This window comes from Microtus oregoni, unplaced genomic scaffold (assembly GCF_018167655.1).
Source record: "Microtus oregoni isolate MIOR12 unplaced genomic scaffold, Mior012 000028F_ref0000031, whole genome shotgun sequence".
NCBI lineage: Eukaryota > Metazoa > Chordata > Mammalia > Rodentia > Cricetidae > Microtus > Microtus oregoni.
Genome location: NW_024543087.1, coordinates 20,461,577 through 20,482,480, shown reverse-complemented (window position 1 = coordinate 20,482,480; position 20,904 = coordinate 20,461,577). Strand labels below are relative to the sequence as shown.

General features: G+C 48.7%; 2 protein-coding genes across 5 annotated transcripts in view; both read right to left on the bottom strand.

The window, feature by feature from the left end:
• The window catches only part of Bfsp2 (beaded filament structural protein 2), a 58,971-nt gene extending 48,365 nt beyond the window's left edge, over window positions 1-10,606 (bottom strand). Inside the window, exon 1 of the mRNA XM_041677608.1 lies at window positions 10,118-10,606. Within this exon, the coding sequence (XP_041533542.1) occupies window positions 10,118-10,606 (489 nt within the window). The remainder of the gene's footprint in view (window positions 1-10,117) is intronic.
• Window positions 10,607-13,167: 2,561 nt separating this feature from the next.
• Tmem108 (transmembrane protein 108) overlaps window positions 13,168-20,904 on the bottom strand; it is a 290,333-nt gene continuing 282,596 nt past the window's right edge. For all 4 annotated transcript variants that reach the window (XM_041676741.1, XM_041676742.1, XM_041676743.1 and 1 more), the window contains 2 exons: window positions 19,626-19,780; window positions 13,168-14,995 (listed from right to left, as the gene is read on the bottom strand). In XM_041676741.1, the coding sequence (XP_041532675.1) occupies window positions 14,873-14,995; window positions 19,626-19,780 (278 nt within the window). In that variant the 3' untranslated portion in view covers window positions 13,168-14,872. The remainder of the gene's footprint in view (window positions 14,996-19,625; window positions 19,781-20,904) is intronic.

The window sequence follows — 20,904 nt, the reverse complement described above, 5'->3', positions numbered from 1 at the left end:
AGTCAGTCAATGGCAAAGCCAGAATGTGAACTCAGTTCTTTAGAGTATCTGTAGCACACACTACAAGCTGCTGCCATGGATTGACTCATCTTCCTTCCTGCCTGACTTCCTCTTGGTCTTCCCTTGCCTTCCCGACGTCCTTCGGTCCTTTCCTGTTTTCTGGTATCATGCCATCTTTGCAAAATGCAAGGAAGACCTTACCGCACTTCTGCTACTGGGGATTCTCAGAGTATTGAGCAGGCTGAGAATGACCGCCGTGGACTTGGCCTACAAGGGAGGGTTTGCCAGGGGACCAGGGTTGGAATGGCCGTTTGTTTATAGGACGGTGAGGGCAGCTCATGAATATTCATTGCCACCTACTTGCAGGCAGGCACAGCGCTGCTCGGGCTGGCCAACCCAGGAATCCTAGCTGTGTTTAATTTAATCTGGGTTTTTATGAGCTCAGATCTTATGTGGACTTGGCTTGCTCTCATTTAACCCATAGACAAGTTTATCCAGCAACACCTGAGACATACCCTGGCAGGTATGTGAGGTTAATGAAACAGGTGTTTCATCTCTTCTGGGGCACACAGGTCGCCATCAGAATCTTAGGAATGAAAGGGCCACATGGGCCAAGCATTCCCACCTGGCTAGCCACAGAGGCAGGTTTCAAAGCATTGAGGGGATGGGGAAGGGTGCAGCTCTTTCTTAGTTTTTGCCTGCGGCACAGGAGGCAGAATGGTCTGTCGTGGGAGGCTTGGGAGGTCAGAGAATTTTACAGATGAACCTCTGAGTAAAAGGGATTTGTCTAATGGGCTCAAAGCCAGGGAGCAACCAGAGAGGTCAATGAAATTCATCCCTTCAGGCCCATGAAGAGGACCCTGTCATATGTCTTCTAGGGTCACGAACTGGAATCTGACTTACTTCCTGAGACCTGGGGAGCTGGTCCCTCCACTTAAGAGCTGAGAAAAGGGTTCAGAGAGGTAGTGTAAACTGGCCCAGTCACACAGTAACTGTGTCCCCTGCACCATGAGCAGGTCTCTCCTGGGCGGTCTGCCCCACAGCTGGCCCCAGGGAATTCCAAGCTCCACATGATTTGATAGAGGGCAGAATATCATTTCAAACGAAGAAAGAAGGAGTTTAGATACAAAAATATCGGCAGTTGTGGACTTTTGAGGTGACGTTTGGAGAACTAGAAGAGGATGTGAGAAGTCAGGAATATATGGTACAACAATAATAACAACACAAAACAAAAACAAAGCAACCAACAGCGGCCGCTATGGCTCGCACTGTAGCCTGCCCCAAGAGTCAATGAAATCCTATCCCTAGGACTGCTTCTGAGACACGGTCTCTGCAGATGTAGTAAGTGATGATGAGGCTGTTGGGGCAGGGCTTGATCTTGAGTGATTTGTGACGTCCTTCACGCCAAGGGAAATCTGCATATGGACATCCAGGGGATGAGGGCAGAGACCAAGTGGTGCAGCCACAAACCGAGAACTGTCAGCCTTTTCCTTCAGGGCTGGAGTCCCAGCAAAGTGCTTCTTGAAGCAGCTGAGAGGCTCCGCCTTTTAAAGGCACAGCAGGGCTAAAGAAACTCATCAGCCCTGGGCCTCCAGAGTCCTGGGAGGTATATAGGACATTAGAGACCTTAGGATATTAGCTCTGTTGGTTTGGCCTTTTGTGCTGTGGACAGGGAGACCGAGGAAGCCTGGTGTGGTGGATGAGAGGTCAGACCACAGCTCTGCAGTCGGCAGCCAGCACTGGTATCTCACTGGCCTGTGAATGCTCACATCCTGGCCATCATCAGATGTGGCATTCTGGGGTGGTGGAGAGAGGCAGAGACCAGGGCCTGTGGTGGTTATATCAGAACAGAGGCAAGGATCTTCTTGAACACAGGTCTTAATAGGGCTGAGCAGCTGCTGTTTCTGCTACCCTCTGGCTGCCTCTCTCAGCGTCTTTCCTCCTGGGTAAATATTAGTGTGGTTTCCAGTCACCAGGCAACCCCACCTTGACAGCAAGCCTTTACTTTCCCCTAACTGCCAGCACAGGCCTTCCCAGGGTTCCTCCTTCAGACACATTAGGTGTCCCCAGAATGATTCTTTGTGGCGATAGTATGCTCATGGTCTTGTCCCTGAGAGAAGGGTCATCTTTGGTGGCTTTCAACAGGCTCGGGTCTCCTAGACTGAGAGAGAACCTCGGGGGGGGGGGGGGGGGGGGGGGGCACCATCTCTAGGCTCCAACACCCGGTGTCAACTCACACTACATTCAAAGAGCCCTTAGTCTCTGTACTGGCATGAAACTCAGCGTTAGGGGGCAGCAGAGGGCCCAGAGCCCACCCTGCAAACTCTGGAAACCCCACAGCAGGTCTCTCCCTCCCACACAGGCTGCTGCCCACCTCCCAGGAAACAGTGGCTTGGGGAAGTTGGAACCATGCACCCCAGGGACCACCTGAGTTCCAGTGAGATGAAGGTGTCCTGCCTCGAGGGCTGACTGCTCGGCACATTATTTTGTTCTGAGCCTGAACATCATTGCAAAAGAAAAAGATAGAATCCCAAGGGAGACCTCGCCATTCCCGGAAAGCAAAGCTATTAAACTTTCAAGCCAGTCTGGAGCGGACTGAAGAGCTGGAAGGTGCCCCAGCTTCCTGCATCCTAGTTACAGCTCTTAGTTCTGAGTCGTGGCTGTGCCTGCGGGAAGATCAATCTACCGTTTGTGATATGGCCTTCTAGATGAAAAGAGGTGGAAAAGGAGAGCGGTGTAGACCCGTCCCACAGGTTAAGCACCTCGCAGCGGCCAGCGCTGCTCCATTTTAACAGGCAGAGGGTTTTCAAAGTAGACGGTGGGGTTCTAGAGAGATCCCTCTGGATTTATAAATGAAGGCGCCAGGGAGCTTTAGCAATATCTTGTGGGGATTGGAGGCAAACAACACCGAGTTGATCCTGCCTGTGATAGAAACTCATGGAGGAGTGAATTTCTGTAGGCCTCGGTTTCTTTATAAATTAGGGGTCAGGAGGCTGAGGTGGGAGGATCATGAGTTTGAGACTCCTATCTCAAGAAACCAAATATCATGATAAACTGAACAAAAGTACAGCTGGAGGCTATTGTCTGAATTGTGCCCCCTTGATCCACCGTACCCTCCGAGCCAAACAACCACCATGGTGGGGAGTTCAGCTGTGCTGCCTGCAAAAATCAGCCCAGCTGGGCTTGTCGAAGCGTGGGGAGGGTCATAGGACCCTCACCTGCATCCAGCTGCTCCCTACCGCCCGGTGTACGCAGCATTGCCCGGATTGCACTTGGTCTCGGGGAGGAGCTAGAGTTTATAAGGAAGATTAGTTGGGGGGGGGGGGAGGCTCCGTCTAGGTGGCCCTGGAAAAGTCATCGTCTCCTCTGGGTAAAGCATCCACGTTCCAGTAAGTAACCCCTCATCTGGGCTTTTTAAGGGAGCCTGATAAACTCAATGGTTCTCCACAGTTGACTTTTGGGGTGTTAGAAGGAGGGGTAGACATTGCTTATGTCTCCCCTGGGAAGGATTTTTGCAAGAGAAGTTCATCTCATCATGTGGATAAATAACCAAGGTTCTAGTAGGAGACATACTTGATGCTCTGGTTTTCATGGCAAATGAACAATAAAAAATGTCACCTGCTAGTTAGCACTGCTCAGAGCTGCCCCCGAGGGGGCCCTGTCTTGAGGGTGAGGGGAAGCTAACAAAGATGTCCTAAAGTTTAAGGGAGGGTGAAATTTAAGGTAGGGTGTGTTACCTAGAAAGGTTCTGGCCTGGTGGGCCTGGCGGGAGGAACTGGGGAGGAGAGAGAAGGGGGGGGGGAACCCCGCCAGGGCTGGGCCAGTTAGTGTTCAGAGAGTGGCTTATCTTTTGCCCAGCGTCTCCAGAGCCTAGCTCATGCCCCTTCTTCTCACTACACTGCAGTGTCTCTGCCAAGACTGCCAATTATGCAATGGCCCCTGAAATAAATAGATACGTAAATAAATAAATTGTAAGTTGTTTTCCAACAGCCAGCCAGTATGAAGGGGGGGGGGGGTCCTTGGCAGCTCTTCATTACCTCCCGCTGACGGCTGAAGCGACTCCTCGTTTCTGCTGAATAATGCATCTGTGGTCGCCAGGCTCGCTCGTTTAAAGCAAACAAATGAGTCTTTCTGAGTAGCTCCCCTGGCAGACAAGGATGAACGAGGTCTTATTTGCCTAAATGAAGTCCTCAGCTTCAGTGGCTCAACCTCAGGCCCCAGGGGGCCGCTGGGGACCCCGTGCCACTTTCTGCCTGCCTCAGCCACTCTCTCTCCCCAACCACCCATTTCTCCTCAGCTCTTGTGCCAGCTGCCTGGATTAAGTTTTAATTTGTTTTTTTTTTCTGGAGAGTGCGGTCCGTTAGCAGGCCCCTCCTACTGCTCTTAAATATGGATGTCTGTGTCTGGAGAAGCCTGTTGGGATGGGGCTATTCTTCTCTGAGGACAGAGCCATGGATAGATCCTTATTCTGTGAGGCTTAGAGAACTTCCCTGCTTTGACTTGAAAGGATCTAGATTCCTAGGAAGCCATTGTATTTTATAAGATGAAACATTTTTTTCTTTTTCCTGGTGTTGGGGATTAAGATCAGGACCTTGCACACGCTAGGCAGGTGCTCTTCCACTGAGCCGTCTTTCTCAGTCCTAAGGTTAATGTTCTCACAATAGTGAAGCATATGCAGCTGAAAGAAAGCCCATTGCTGAGACAGGTAGGGGACCTCCATAACCCATAACCCAGGGGCAAAAGGCAAGTAAAATCTGGGCTCTTCACCCATTGTCCGTTAAAAGCAAACTTCTCATAGGGTTCGTTGTAAAATGTTAGATTAGGCCACAGAATGTTCACAGATGTAAAGTTCCTATGTAAACAAGGCTAAAGCTCGTGGAGTTCAAGATGTCCATGCCAATAACAAGCAAAGACGAGGGGAACTGGGTTGCAGAAAAGTCCCTCTAAGGCACCTGATTTTATTTGCTCTTGGTTTGGGAGGTCACAGAGCTGGGCAACACATTGTCAGCTTCCCATTGGCTCCTTTATAGATAGCAGCTGCAACATGGGGGCTAGATTAGTTGTCCACATTCACATTCCTTGGAGAAACTTGAAGGCTGCCCTGCTGAAACCTGTCTGCTTGAGCCTAGAGTTAACTGGTAGATGGCGAAAGCAGATCAAGGCTTGGTATCCCTGCCCTCCTAGGCTTGTTTATTGTGGTGGTGGGGAGGGAATCCAGGCCTGTGCACGCCAGGCAAGTGATCTGCCTCTCACTACCTATCTAGTCCCTTGGTGCTTTGAGGCTGGCTTCAAAGTCACAATCCTCCTGCCTCTGCCCCGGAGTACTCAGATTACAGGCTTGGGCCACCATGCCCTGCAAGTTATAGAATCTTTATAATATGTTTAAATAATCTGCCACCCTCTTTATTTCCCTCTTGCTCTATTTTTTTTCTTTTCTGGATATTTTAATCTTTTTGTTCCTACAAATAACATTTATGGTCAACTTACCTATCTAAAGGTGAAAGAAACTGGAATAAAAAATAGAATTTGCATTAAATTTATCAATTCTAATTTTTAATCTATTTTGCATTAACTTTATAAATTTGCATTAAATTTCTAAAATAACTCAGGGAAGCTGCTGTCTTTAAGTTACCAAATCTTTCAATTTAGGTATATGATGTTTCTTTTCTTTTGTTCAAGACTTTGGGTTTTTGAAAGGGTTATATCCATAGAATTTGGATCTTTAAGTTTCTTCAGAGGCATTTTATATTAGAATACGATAAATGAATTTATCAATTCAGTTATTTTATATATACATATATTTATTTATATATATGAACAACATTTTTTGGAATTCTATAACCTGTGACTTAATTAAAGTTTATTGTTTGTTGTACAATTTTTACATTGAGCTCTCTAGGTTTTTTTAGAAAGAACCAGCATTTTTCTCTTCCTTTCTAATTCTTACTCTTTTCTATTCTGATTGCATAGGCCACCATCTCTAACCAGTTCCACATTAGCAGACGGAGTATATATTCTTTCCTTAATTCTAATTTCCCAAGTGGGCCTCTAATGCATCCTCTTTAGAGATACTTTATCATGTCAAAGACATCTCCAGAAACCCTCATCACCACGAGAAACCTAGATATGCAGACATCTTTGCAGAAGCCGACTGACTTAAGGTCATGTAGGTGGCAAGTGACAGGGTCTGAGCTTAACCTTGGGACCATTTGGTTTCAAAGTTCCCAGACTTTGTACCACTTATGTTTTTCATTACATGGACCAACGTGTCCCCCATTCTTCAACAAGAGCCCCACATTTCAAGGTATTCTAAGATTTAAGAGTGACTGAGTGGGGTGTATGAGCCACAGGTTTGCCTCTCTGTGCTTTTTCAGCCTTCTCAGATACACTCTATATAGCCAGACCTCTTAGGAAATCAGAGGTTTCCCTTCTTAGGAAACAACTTAGGACTACCTCTAAGTAGCGGCCTCATGTTCCCTTTCCTTCCCTGACTTACTGAAAATGTTCTGCCAATCTTAGCCATCCCTGTCCCTAAGAATTTCCCAAAATATCTTCTCCTCTATGTCATGTTTTTAACCACATTGTAGTGTCCTACAAAGCTTAGCTGGCAGTCACTGCTCCACAGTCTAGCCTGCCAAACTATATTTTATCAGAAATATAAATTGATTGACCAAGATGTGGAGGTACAAGTCTATAATCCTAGCACCTGGGAGGCTGAGACAGGAGAATTGTTGCAAGTTTGAGTCTAGCCTGGGCTTACATAGTAGTTGCCTTTCTAGCCAGGACCCTGTATCAACAAACACACAGCGCACACATGCACACGCATACATGTGTGCACATTAAACGAGAAAAGGAAGAGCAATTGAATATTTTCCTCGGGAAATACATGTAGGGTTTTGTAGACATTAAAACAGCCCAGAGTTCTGCTCTGCCCCTCTGGCCTCCTTTCAGAGACAACAGGGTGTAGGACTCAATGCTGATCCCACTGCCTTTTTCACCTAGTGGGTGAGGTCAGCTGTCAGTGTGGTTGCAACGCCAGGCCCACAGCCTCCATGGTGAGAGAATGGGGCACTGAACGGCACCCTCAGCCTTCTAGCAGTTTCTCCAAACAGACAAATGTTCAGCATATAGGCTGTCTCCCCAAGGGAGAGAAAATAGCCTATTTAGAACCCCAGTTCTTAGTCCTTTCAATAATTTTGATTTCAGTTTGCCTTCTCCCTGTGGAGAGCCCAGTACCTCTCCTCCATATCCAGTTCTAGAACTCCACATCCCCTGCTCTTCCCCAGGGAGTTTCTCCCTCACCCTGGCTGAGCTCCCGCGTGCACTGACATTCATTACACCAATGTTCATCTTGGCTGTTTTATCTGCAGCTCGGCACAGGGAGGTCTCTCGGCGCAAGCTTGTATTTGGCTATTGAGGAGAAAAGAATCTGTTGCTGCCAGAGCTGGTTCTGGATTGGAACCTGCTTGATAGGAAAAGTCAGGAGCTCAGAGCAAGGAAGCAGAGCCTCCTCCCCCTGGACCAGGAGTTGGGTTTTCTGGTCCTTTGGTCTCAGAGGTCACCCCCTGGGACTTTTCCCACTTGCTTTCAGTGCTGAGTAGAAGGGGCCTAGGACCTCGTGGCGCAACGGTAGTGCGTCTGACTCCAGAAGGGGCCTGAGTGGTTCTAAGGCTGAGTAATCAGGAACGTGAATCTTAAAATCGAGGAAGAGAATGGGGAGGAGGGGGATGTGTCTGTTCCTATCTAAGGCATTCATGGATGCTTTAGAGGAAAATGGCTGCCAATTTGGACTTTGACCACTAGGAGCAGAAGCTGAAGTCTTGGTGTCCATTCTTCATGACTGTTCTATTGAGGTGTTTTATAGCTGTCTAGTCTATGGGTTACAGAGTTGCTGGATTGTGGAAACATTATTAAATCCACAGTTTGTGGATGAGAAATTGAGGCTTAGGCACTGTAAAAGTTTTCGTAGCCAGTTGCAATATGCAGCTTCTCACTAGGCTCTGTGGTTGAACTTTCTAACCACGTCAGGATGTCTGGTTCCCTCCCGGCACATGTGCATGGCATCCAGGTGTCATACTGTCCAAAAGATGCTGCTGGCCTAGAATATCTGGGATATTCTAGGGGTTAATATCTGAAATCTAGATGGTTGCAGGGACTCCCTGAGGATTGGCTACCTCTTAGACAGGCTGTGAGGCCCTGGAAGTTTGAGGCTCTCCCTCACAACAATGTGGGCAGAACAGCTACACCAGCCAGAGGATAGTGTTGTACCTTCCTTCTCTGGGGTGTATGTGTGCTGAGAACCGTGAAGGAGAAGCATCATGGGATGAAATGGGAACTCCATGTCCACCCCTGCTTGACACTGTCCAACCACACACAGATAGTTTGTGACTTTCAGGCTGCATGCCTGACTCTAGGGAACAAATGGGATTGAGCTGCTTCTGGCTAGATTAGAGACTGATTTAGTGTGCAGGGATCCCAAGGCCAGCATGTGAGGAGGAAGGGGAGAGAGAGAAGTCAGCTACCCACAGAGAGACCAGCTGAGATGGGCTATGTTGGTACGATTCCAGCCTTGAGATCACAGCTTGAGGGCAGAACTGATGGATGAGCTTGGATCTCTACAGAAATTATCCCAGAGAATAGGACGCAGCCCTGACCAAGTGAGGAGGACGGGAGGCCTCTGCATCCCTGCCCGTCAAGATGACTATCTGCTCTACGTAGTAATCAGAAGGAATAGAATCCAAGTAAAGCAAAAACGTCAAGTCCTTCATCTCATAACCACATCCCAAGGGCTCGGATGGAACAGAGGGTGTTGCGCAGCTCTTTTCCTGAGTTGAAATCCCTCCCTTTGGGAGGGAGGTGGGTGGTTCCTAAGATCAGGAAGCTTAAGAAAACTTACTGAGTTCAGCAAGTTATGAGTGCCCCCCCCCCCCAGTTATATATGCATGCGATAAACCCTTGTTGGAGAAGATAGACTTTCACAGAGCTGCCTGAAAGTTGCCTGAAAGTTGGGCAGGGCGCTCCAGGGGTGCAGCTTTAATGAGCATCACCCATGTACTTTTCAGGGATGCAGCTTCCTTTGAATCAATTATACTTCTGTAAGTAACCCCAATGATCTCACTGGTCACCAAGCTAGATTTGAGTAGTCTCCTTGTTCATATCTGCCCAGGAGAAATCACACAACATATGGCCAAGACTAAGACATTTCTGCCATCCAGAAAGTTCTGTTTAAATCTAAACTGTTGTGCTGGTATTTGTATATTGATTTCGTGCTGAAATAATTTCTGCTATATCGAGTTAAATAAGATAATATCAACACCAACTTCATCTATTTTTACACATGTACACACAAGTACACCCCTAATAGGTAATAGGAAATTGAAAATTAATCAGTATACCATATTCCCATTGATCCCTATTGCCTGTTATACATGGGTACAGAAGCACACCTTCATTCAGCCATCTTTTAATAGCACATCCACTCAATGGTATTTGGTTCTATGATGGCTTGAAAACACTTGACAGTGACAGAGGCAGCCCCAGATAACAGCACAATTGCAACTTTGAGGAGAGAAAAGGCCAGGTTCAGATATCGGCTATATCTTTCTATTACAGTGGTTCTCAACCTTCCTAAGGCTGCAACCCTTTAATACAGCTCCTCATGCTGTGGTGACCTCCCCCCAACCTTAAAATTATTTCATTACTACTTCATAACTAACTTTGCTACTGTTATGAATCATAATGTAAATCTCTGATCTGCAGGATGTCTGCTATGCGGCCCCCAAGGGGTTACAACCCACGGGTTGAAAACTACAGCTCTGTTAGCTTGTGAACCTGGGCCATGTACACGGTTTTCTTATTTGAAAAGTGTACACAGTGCTAGTCTGGTCACAGAGCACTGTTGGAATGACTTGGGGGTGGTGCATGTGCTATGCCTGGGGGTCCTGGCCCCTCGTCAGCCTTAGTGAATGGCAGCTAAGGTTATCATTAGACCGCGTCAGTCTGGGTACAAGAGTGGTCAGGTTTCTTGTCCTCAGACTCCTCCCCATCTTTTCTGCAGCCTTCAGCATCCCCTCTCAGGGTTCCAGCAAGCCTTTAGAGGCACAGCTGGAGGACTTACCTGCTGGTAGCTGCTGGCCCAGGAGGCTCGAAGGGCATCCCAGCCTCCAGAGCGCTTGGCCTTGCTCTCCAGGTGAGCCCGTAGTTGTGTTTCCAGCTCCTGGCTGACTTGCTCCAGAGCGTGCACCTTGGTCATATATTCCACTAGACAGCCCCCCAGGTTTTCAGCAGCAGTGTGATCCCTTTCTGCATCTGGAGCAGGCACAGTGGCAAGGCTTGAGCTCCGTAGGCCCTGCAGGAAGACACTGCTGATGCCTAGGGCCCGGCGGGTTACTCGGGCACTGAGGCCACCTATACACCCACTGGGTGCTACTCCTACATAGACTCCGGGTGCACGGATGAGGCTACCCACAGCACTGGTCCTAGAGGCTGGAGGGCTCTCAAGGGAGGATGGAGATCGTGTCCCCCTGAGGGACCTTCTGTGCCTCTGCAGGGGCATGCTGGAGTTGGCTCCAGGGGGCAAGTCCACTGCCCTTCTCCTCTCGCTCATCATTCTCTCTGCCTCTGTGGTGCCCAGCAGGTTTACAGGGTCCAGTGGCTTTGGTTGCTAGCCCCAGCATCCCCATGGCCTGGTCATGGGCCTCTCTGGAAGCTCCCCTGTTCTTTGTCTACTGCCTTCCACGAGCTTCTGTCATTCATTGAGCTGGAAGAGAACCACCCCACCAGCCTGTGAGGCACCCAGGCATTCTCTGATACTAGGTCATGTGCCCAACCTCTAGACTTTTCTGTTGGCGGGGGAGGGTGCTGGAGCAGAGCAGGCTGTGGGAATGAATCATCTAGATTTGCCTTTTATTTTAGACAGGGTCTCAGAGGTTGGCCTCAAAATCCATATGTAGCCAGGATGACCTTGAACTTCTGATATTCCTCTAATTCCTGCGATAGAATCCAGGATCTCACACATACTAGGTGCATACACTTGGGTTTGTGTGTCTTGCTGCCATTGAGAGGGGCAGGGAGGCAACAAGCAGTTCTGTTTCACTGGTGAGGAAAACAGGCTTGAGGACCTTAGATGGCACGTGTACCGATCGCCTCCTCCAGATCTCACGACACAAGCCGGGGACTCGGGGGCTTTCCGCATACTTTCTTATGCTGAGGTAGGGGTGTGTGTGTGTACATCCACACAGGATCAGAGGACAGACATGGATGTGAGCCAGTCATGGAGGAAGGCCGGCCCAGAGACCCAAGGGACACAAAACAAGCCTGCCGCTATCTTCTTCCCTCAGGCCTGGCAGCTCTTCCAGCCCTCCAACTTCTCTCTCCCTCCTCCTCACGTCTGCCCTCTGACACACTGCTTGTCAGCTGCTGGCCCTCAGCCATGTTTCTCCTCCTCTAGACCTTGCTGTACATCTGCCTGATTGCTAACTCTGACACATCAGACGCTCTGGAGCCAGTTTAGCACTGGAGCTGCTGGGCAGCCATTTGTTAGGCTCTGGACCCTTTCCCACCTCTGTCTCCCCTTTAACAAGACCAGGAAGCAAAGACAACAAAGCAATTTCTGGAAAGCACCCATGGGTGCTACATGTTAGGGTTTGCTGGGCACCCCAGGTTTTAATCCTTGCCCTTGGCAGGCTCCAAGTCACACTTTCCTTCTTGGGGAGCTAACATGGTCCCTCCAGCTTGGGCATGTGCGGAGGTTTTTTGAAACTAGGAATCCCAGATCTAGAGATAGACATAGTTCTTGATTCTGTAATGTGAGGATGGAACCCAGGCAAGAGAAGGGACCAGGAGTCAACTTCTGATAGGTACAGAGTACACTCCAATTCTGAGCACAATTCCACACGCTCTATCTCACTGACTTTTCCATCCAACTTTAGAAGGTAGGAAACTCTCGCGTTGACAAGTACTGCTGTTTGGGTGCATACTGTATGATTCCAGAAGTATTACCTCAAAGATACTATTACGTCCCTCTGTGGCAAAAGGCCGAGAGCCCATGTCCAGAAGACAGCAGAGCCGCTCTGCTCTGGAGACTTACATAAGGTTGTCTCTAGCACCTACTACTTGCCAGGGTCACAGGTCCTACTCATCTGCTAGAGCAGTCTGTGGACTTCTCTGTCCATGAAGCTTTCAACCTTCCCTCTTCCACCTCATTCACTTGAGACGATGTAGGAAGCCCTTTGTTAGTTTTGTATGCACATGTGGAGGCCAGAGATCAAATTTAGGGCTGTCCTTGGGGGCTATCCACTTTACTTTTTCAGACAGGGTCTCTTATTGGCCTGGAACCCACCAATTAGCCTAGACTTGCTGGTCAGTGAGCCCCGGGGATCTGCTTGGCTCTGCCTCCCTAGTGCTGGGAATAGAAGCACACGTCAGCACACCCAGGTATTTTACGTAGGTTCTGGGGATCAAACTTGGATCTTCATGATTGTAAGGCACTTAACTGAGGACCACCTCCCAGGAGATACTTCATTAAATATCAGTGTTGATTATTTGATAAACCGATTAAGGAGCCAATTGAGTCAAGCAAAGGGCAGTAGCTTATAGGCCTTAGCTCATATGGGTGTGGCACTCTTCCTATGAATACCATCTCTGCCACTCCCATGGTGCCGTGGTAACAGCCTCCTAATCCAGGCGGTACTGCTGGGTCCCATGGAGCTGCATTTCAGTCAGCTCTGGATAAATTGTCTAAGGCTAAAGGAAGCTCAGGCTACCTGTAAAGGTGTTATGTGGCCCAGGTACTGTTACTGCCTGGGAATGGAAGTGATCAGTGGTTTTGGACACTCTTAGACCCAAAGGCATTTTTATTTCAAATCTACACAGTCCCCTGGAGATGGGGACAGGTAAAGGAAGGCAGCTCAATGGATCCCAATGTTTGGAAGATCAGAAGAGAGTGAACTCTCCCTTAGAAAAACTACCCTCTTGTTCTAAAAGAGAAGTTTTACCAAACATTTTGGTGGCCCTGTAAACTCATCACAGTTGTGAAATTCAATATAATAATAGATAAAAAATTACACATGGAAATAGGATGGTTATGGGTACCATTGAAGGGGAGACTCAAAGGTTATTATAAAAAGAATGCAAAATGTATTAGCAACTTGCTCCTCTGGGTAATAAAATAAGTTTATTTATATATACATGGTAGCTGAATTCTGTGGATACGGAAAAATAAGTCATACATCCACAAATGTATATATAACATATGTATCTTTGACATATATTATATATAAATTTTACTTTACAAACAAGTTTTCTCTATACATACTCACACACATTGGCATAGTCAATGCAATAGCTAACAGAAATATTATGATAAGGTTAAGGTCAGACAGCAACACGTGAGAGAGTGAGTCTCGGCACGACATTTAACCTGCTGCGCTTGTGGGATGAAGTCTTTGAAAAGAGACAAGCAGACTCATGTTCAGTAGGTCCACACAACATTGAGGACACATGTTAATTCTGAAGGCCGCCTCTCTGTCTGAAAGGAGAAGGGAGGAGGAGAGGAAGTCGTGGAAAGAAGACCACAGCAACAACACAGACATCGAAATCAACAGTCAGTTCAAGTCCCAATCTGACAATAAGAACATCTATATTCAAAATATACTATCAAACTATTTTTCTTTTAAGGGGGCATTGAAGAAGTTGGATTTCTAGCCACGGTGGGCTAGGAAGGGAAGAGAGAAAGCGGCTGTCTCCCATGGCCCCTCCGGGTCTCTGAGGGTCTGCTCCCTATTGACCACACTGGGCACAGTGTGAGCTGGGAATGCAGTTGGACCTGGACCAGGGGACGCAAGAGCCGGGAGGCAGGGGACAGTGAAAGCTGATAGCAAGTTCATGGGCAGGTCTGCAGCGCTTCTGCCTGTAGACAGAATGGCACTTCTCTCGAGCGATTCATTTGGCAATCTTTTTCTTTAAAGATTTAATGGAAAAGGTTAAAAAAAAAATAGTTCTACACCAGGCTTTTTTATAGACTGGTTTCTCAGGGGGCATAACATCATTGCCTTCAGAGAGAGCAATACAGAATCTCAACAAATACTTGTCCCTTGAACAGGGAAGATCAAGTGTGGCACAGCCCCAAGGCTGGTCTCTGCATCCATCCTCCCAGGAAGAGAGGCATAGGGTCCAGGGCGAGGGGGAGGCATTGGAAAGGGATGCAGGGAAGGGTTTCTAGGGAGCACTTTCTTGCTAAACAAACGCAGTCCCGTTTGTTCTAGCAGGGTGGGAGCACCCTGTGGGGTGATATAAGGGGCCTTGGAACTCCATGATGCCTTGATGTCTCCCATAGATCCATTATAACTTGACATTCAGAGATGGCACCGTGAGACTTCAGGGTGGCTAGTTCCCTTCTGTTTTGTACGCTTGCCTGTGTCTTCTGCTTTGGCTCCCCAGTTCCCGCCACTAGTATACACACATGGAGACAGGAAATGCAGACATATTGAGTCAAGGGAACCAAAGCTTCAGGGACACACATGGGACCACTTACTTGGCCATCAAGTCATTCAGCTTCCATGGGGGGATTGGTCTCTTTCCTCACCTGCCCAGGGCTCCTGGGACCCCTATGTGCCCAGAACAGCCAAGAGAAGCAATCAGTGCAACTGCTTTGCTTAGAAATACCTTTATTTTATAAAGCCATGGGTCATTCTGTAAATTTTTTTTTTAAACCACACTTGTAAAAAAGATGTTGACAATTCTTAAGAAAAAAAGCTGAAAATGTTTCTTATTAAGTCAGGGTTACACAAAGATTATATTTATAATATATATATTTGTATATTTATAATTTAGAGACAAAAAATAGGGAGTGGCAACACAGAGGCTGCTGCATCTAGATCTCAGAAACTTGATCCGTTCCCACAAACAGTGTTTCCTGGCAGAAGGGGTTCACAAGGACCATCCCAGTGTCTCGATAGTCTCCATTGGCTGGGGAGCGGGGCTCGGAGAGCTGGTCCTGGGGAGAGAGCAAGGAAGATGGTGTGAGCTGGGGATGGAATGAGGGCTGATTGCTCTCCGAGAAATGCACAGGAATAGACAGGTGTGGTAGCACACATAACCCCAGCACTCCAGAGGATTGTAAGTTCAAGGCCAGCCTGAGCTCAACAAATCAGGCAAGTAAGCACACAATAAGAAAATAAACACACATATGCACAGGTACACATGCATGTGCATCACACACACACACACACACACACACACACACACACACACACTCACACACTCCTTACTGTCTTAGTGAGCAACAACCGGGTTGATGTCCTTGGACTCCAGACTTTACTTCCTGCCTATTCCTCATGAAAATTCACAACTCCCCCCCCCCCCAAATACAACTATGGGTACCACCCATGCTACACTTCACTTACAGGTCCACCAGTCTTCAGAGCCCAGTTCAGCCCTCCACTTAAGCCCGGCCCCCTCAGACGTGGACAGACCCCATCTCTGTGTAGCAGTGCCCTATGTGGTAAATGAAAACAAAGAACAATACCCCTCACTCCCTACTCTCAACCTGTCTGCTAAGCCCCAGGGTGGAAAAGCTTTTAAATAGGCCCTCATGCCGCTCAGAAGGGACTCGAGTTTACGAGGCTTCGACAGGGTTTCCATCTCAGCTACCAGGGACTACAAACACTTGTGGGCTACTAATGGCACTTCCTGGATCCTCAGATATTAACTTAGGGAAAAGACAGACCAGCAAGCACCTGAGTAAATGTCAAACCACCAAAGTCTTAGAATGTCCAGGAATGTCCAGGCCATTTCAAGGCAAGTGAACTCACAGTGCAGCAACAAGCCTGTGTATGCTGACCCGGGCTAGACTTCTCAGGAACAGCTTTGGTTATGAAGCCACAGTTTATTTAAACACAACAGACAAAAGACAGTTCCTGAGGAGGAGCACTGGCTGCTTTAGTGGGTGGTCGGGAGAAGAGGAAACTGGGTTGTTGAGAAAATGTCTTTTCAGGAGACAGGCATGCCCCTCAAGAGCTGACTGGCCATGTCCCACCAGAAGGGTGCATAGAAGCCTGGCTCTTCTCACCAGAGGAGAGAAGTCCTTTTCTGTGCTCTTGGGCTGAGCTGTGAGGGGTTTGGGAGGTTGAAATCTGGCTTGTATCGCTTTACAGTTTTAATGGGGCAAGTATGGACCAGTGGTGAATCTGGATAGGGGATGTATGGGGGGTACTACATGAAAAAAGGAAGGTATTTAGGAAGTAACCAAGACGTAAAGGGGGAAGGGGAGCAGGAAGGAAAGGGAGAGAGGAAAAGGATGAAAAACCAGAAAAGTAGTCAAGCTCCCTTGGGCACTGTGATCTGCCATTCTAGTGTGTAGCTACTTTATCATCAAAGCAGGATGGGAGTCAGGCACAGGTGCTTTCTGGATGCATCTGGATGGCAGGTGCATGCCTGAGGATGTAGAAAGTAATCATCCTATGGTCTACAGGGCATGGATGGCCCCAGCAGCTTCTATCCTGGCTCCGAGTGACCTATATTTTGACCGCACACAGCATAAGTTTTGTGCATTGGAACAGTTCATAGTCCTTTCAGAAACATAGCAGAACCAAAGTAGACTGGGGGGGGCTGGGGGTGGGGGGCAAGGGCACACTCTGAAGCCAAACCTGGCATACTTCTTGTGTGGTTTTTGTGGTGCCTTCTGTTTGTGAGACTGGCCAGGCGGCCCTTCTGCTGGGAGTCCCCTGGCCTGGTGCTGACTTTAGATCAGGAGCCCCAGCTCCCATTCCCCTCAGTCCTACAAGTGGGACTTTTCTACAGTATGTTCATGGGTTCTGCTCTTCAGTGGTCACTTCCTCATTTGCAGAGAAAAATATAAGAAATTTAAGCTTCACAGCCCAGATTCAAACCTTTCTCAAATTTTCCACTTACTGTAAGAAAAATGCGCGCTGGCCTCTCACCTAAATGAAGACCCTTCACGAAGCCTGTCTTGCTACCGGCTCTTTGATTATTATCTTTTATTGAGTAACTACTGTGGTAGGCTCTGAACCGAGTAGGGTGGGTCATGGTGGTCTTTTTCACGCATGGTTCATTCATCTATTGTATGTTTGCTGCAGACCACCATGGGCTAGGCCAGGCACAGGTCTAGATGCTGGGAACGGAGGGAGGAAGGAGTTCAACAAACAAGGTTCTTCCCCTAGGGCCCTCCTGTATTTCACAAGGAGAGGAAGATAAACGTGTCCACAGAGCCCTAGCCTGCAATGCTCCTGGTGAGCAGGACTATAAGGAGAAGGCAAGCAGGGATGGGGAAGAGTATGAGGGCGTGGCTCTAAATGGGTTTAGGGCAGAAGGGCTCCTTAGAGAGACCTGCAGGAAGTGATATAGGCATTAGGGGCAGAGGTCCAGGTAAGCTTAAGAGCAGAGCTCTTGTGGGTCATGGGCTTTCTGTGCAGAGCAAAGACCCCAGGAGGGTTGGAGAGACTGGGGATTAGTAGGGGGCTGTGAGACCAGCTCATGAAGGGACTGGAAAGAGGAACTGGGCTTTTTTGTGTGTGTGTGTATGCGCATGTACACATATGTACATGTGTATAGTCAACCTGGGTTGTGTAAGAAGTCAGCTGCAGGTGGTGGTTCACAGGAGTCAGCTCGAAACAGGATCTTTCACTGGGAACTGGGAGCTTGATGATTAGACTAGGCTGGCTGGCCAGGAAGTCCCAGGAATCCTATCTCCACTGGCCAAGTGTAGGCAAGCTTGTACATCACCACACTGGGATTTTCACATGGGCTCTAGAGACCTCTCCCTCTCTCTTCCTCCTCCTCCCCTCCCACTCTCTTTCTCTCCCAACCTGTCATTGTATGTGTGTGTTGTGTCTCCTGCAGCCCATGCTGACCTTGAACTCCCTAAGTAGCTAAGTAGCTTGGACTTCTGCTCTTCCTACCTCTGCCACCCCAGTGCTGGGACCACAGGTGTGCATCACTACACCCAACCTTAGCTCCTTGATACTGTGCAGAGAGGAGTCACTCGGGAGCTGGGATCCATGGCTAATGGGGTCATGCTTTTGAGAGGTCATCTGGCTCCCATGTGGTGTCTGTCCTCCTCTACTGCCAGAGGCGTGAGGGGATGGAAGATTGCTCTCCTAGCCACCTGCAGCCATCAGAGTGTGAGAGAGGAGAGGGCCGTGTGCAGGAATGAGAGCAGCTTAGGAAGAACCGACAGACTCTGCCAACAGACATGCTGAGAGCATGCAAGATTGCGCTGGGGGAACCAGCAGTGTCGTGTATGCCACTAGGAACACCAGGTGAGCTTGAGGCTGGGGCCAGGAGTGGGTCAATGAGTTTGAGACTCAGTGAGGCTGCTATGTGGCTGAGTTCAGGGGAGTCATTAGAGCTGCAGACGAGAAATGTGGTACTGGTGCTCCAGCAATAGCAATTACGTCATACACCTAAGACAAGAGGAGCCATGGTAGCTGAGCCTTGGAACTCAGCAATGAGCGGTGTGATAGCCAAGAATATTCCCAAATTGAGAAGGAGCTGCCAGGGGTAGGGACTGCAAGCAGGTGGCCCAAGGAAGGGGGCGCATGATACTGAGTTAACATCAGACTGGCAGTCACAGAGTAAATACCAGGATGGGAAAGTGGGGGGGGGGGCGCTGATGCTCCGGCAAGAGGGCCACATCCAGCCTGGCAGGTTACAGAGACTCGCACAGCGGTGCTGGGAAAGTGGGTTAGAGGGCGAGCTGGGTGCTCCCTTCGTCAGCACATACACTAAAACTGGAACAATGCAGAGACGATTAGCATGGCTCCCATGCAAGAAAAAAAAAAGGGTGGTCCATGGGGGGAGAGAAGACTGTAGGAGAGGGGACAGTTCACACACACAGACCTGTGAGGGGTGCCACGGAGGAAGGAAATGTCCAGCATGGATGGGTGGAGCTTGCTAAATGAGGAAGAAAGGGGCAGGCATCCTGTGAGGCTAGAAAGTTGGCTGCTGGGGTGGTGAGGGCTTGGGAGGGGCTGGTCTCCCTCAGGTCACCTAAAACCCTTAATCCTTAAGTGGGGAGCTCAGCTGGGTTTTGAACAAGGGAACAATGTGGCTGTATTCCATTACTGCAGCTCATGTAAGGCCCAAGAAGGGAGGTGCAAGATACACTGTCACAGCAACTCAGCTCGGCTGCCCCCCATCTCTCTCCTGAACCATCTCCAAGGCATCTGTCTTCCTTTGCCGGCCTTACCTAGCAAAACCCAAACCCTCCCTGTGCCTCTTGGGAGGCTTTCTCCCCTGCGTTTCATCTGTTACTATTCTTAATTTGGTTTGATTTTGAATGACACCAAGCTTCATCTCCCAGCCACAGCTCAGAATTGGAAGTCCCCAGAGAGCATACATTCATCTTCGCCGTCCCCAGAGACTGCTGCCACAAAACATTTCCTCAGTAAACATTGGTCACTTATTCCCAGACTGACAACCGTTTCCCCAGACTTTGGTGTGCAGAAATTACCCCTGGATCTTGCTTCAGAATCAGTCCCCAAGTTCGGTTGGGCTGGGGCAGGAGGAGAAGCTCCTGGCCCACAGAGCATTGCGGAGGACTGGGACTCAGGGCTGAGCAGGTACTCTCTCTGTGGAGAGTGACCGTGGAGGTGTGGGGCTGTTACCTCTGAGGTCTCCAGGGACTGGATCTCCCTTGGGAGCTCCACTGCATGCCGGTTGAAGTAGTCCATGGTGATAGCATTGTTCCAGTAGCTCAGGTTATTCTCGGGGTTGGCCGTCTTCTTCCTCCTCCTCATGCAGCACACTGTCAACAGGACGGCTGTGGAGAGAGTTCCAGTCAGAGAACAGGGTTGGGAGAGACAAGTGCCTAAGCCCCAGCGGGGTGCAGAGGAGGTGTTACTGTCCCCAGCTACTTAGTGCATTCAATCATTTAAAAGAATAGACTTCTCTATCCCAGGCTGGCCTTGAGCCCACTGTGTAATGACGCTGGCCTTCAATCTCTGATCCTTTCGAGTTCTGCGATCACAGGTCTGTGTCACCATGCCTGGTTTAAGTAGAGCTGGGGACTGAAACCAGGGCTTTGTGCATGTAAGACAAGCCCTCCAACAACTGCGCTAGCCTTCACTTACTTAGCTGATTTTTCAACCTCTACCTTTTTGTTGAGTACCTACTGTGTGCTAGAAACTGTTAATAGTCGCCACTGTTTTCCTAAGCATTCATTCTATCGTGTGCTTGCAGAAGAGGCTAGATGATACATAGGTAAGAAGACCAATCAGGTGGTTTCAATATGGATGACTACCCAGTGAAGACAAAATGGCCAAGTGAGAGAGGCTGATTTAGTCCCAGTGATGGCCTCATAGCAAGGGAACTGGCATCACAGGGAGGAGTTAGCCACATGCAGAATGGGCAGTGTGTTCTAGGATTGGGGACCTGCATGTGCAAAGAAGGGACCAAAGTGTGGACAGTCCAGGTGTGTGTGAGAAAAGGAGCAATATGGCAGGGAGTGTGTGGGGAGGTAGAGGGGAAGCCAGGGCAGGGTTGAGAGGTGTACCTCCGGGCTTGGGGCAGGGAGGCTGCATGCATTTGGCAGACACTCATGGTTGCTGCAATGCTGCAGTGTATCAAGCAAGGGCTTTGTTCATCTGGTGGACAGCTCCCCAGCACCTGCCGCAAAGACCAGCGTGCCTGTTCAGGGCCCCACTCTTTGGGAAGACAGCAGCCGAAGCAGGAGGATGACAGATGCATTAGACAACCCCCCAGGCTCATTTAAAAAGATGTGTACACGCAGTCATAGAGGTTTTACATTTCAGGGACATTATCGATATTGATTGCTTTAAATTTTCCTTCTGACCTCAAAGAGTCAATGTGAAGAGTCCTATCTGAAAAGTATGAACAGTGGTAATTTTATCGATAGGCTTAAGAGCAAATCTGGATGTGAGGACT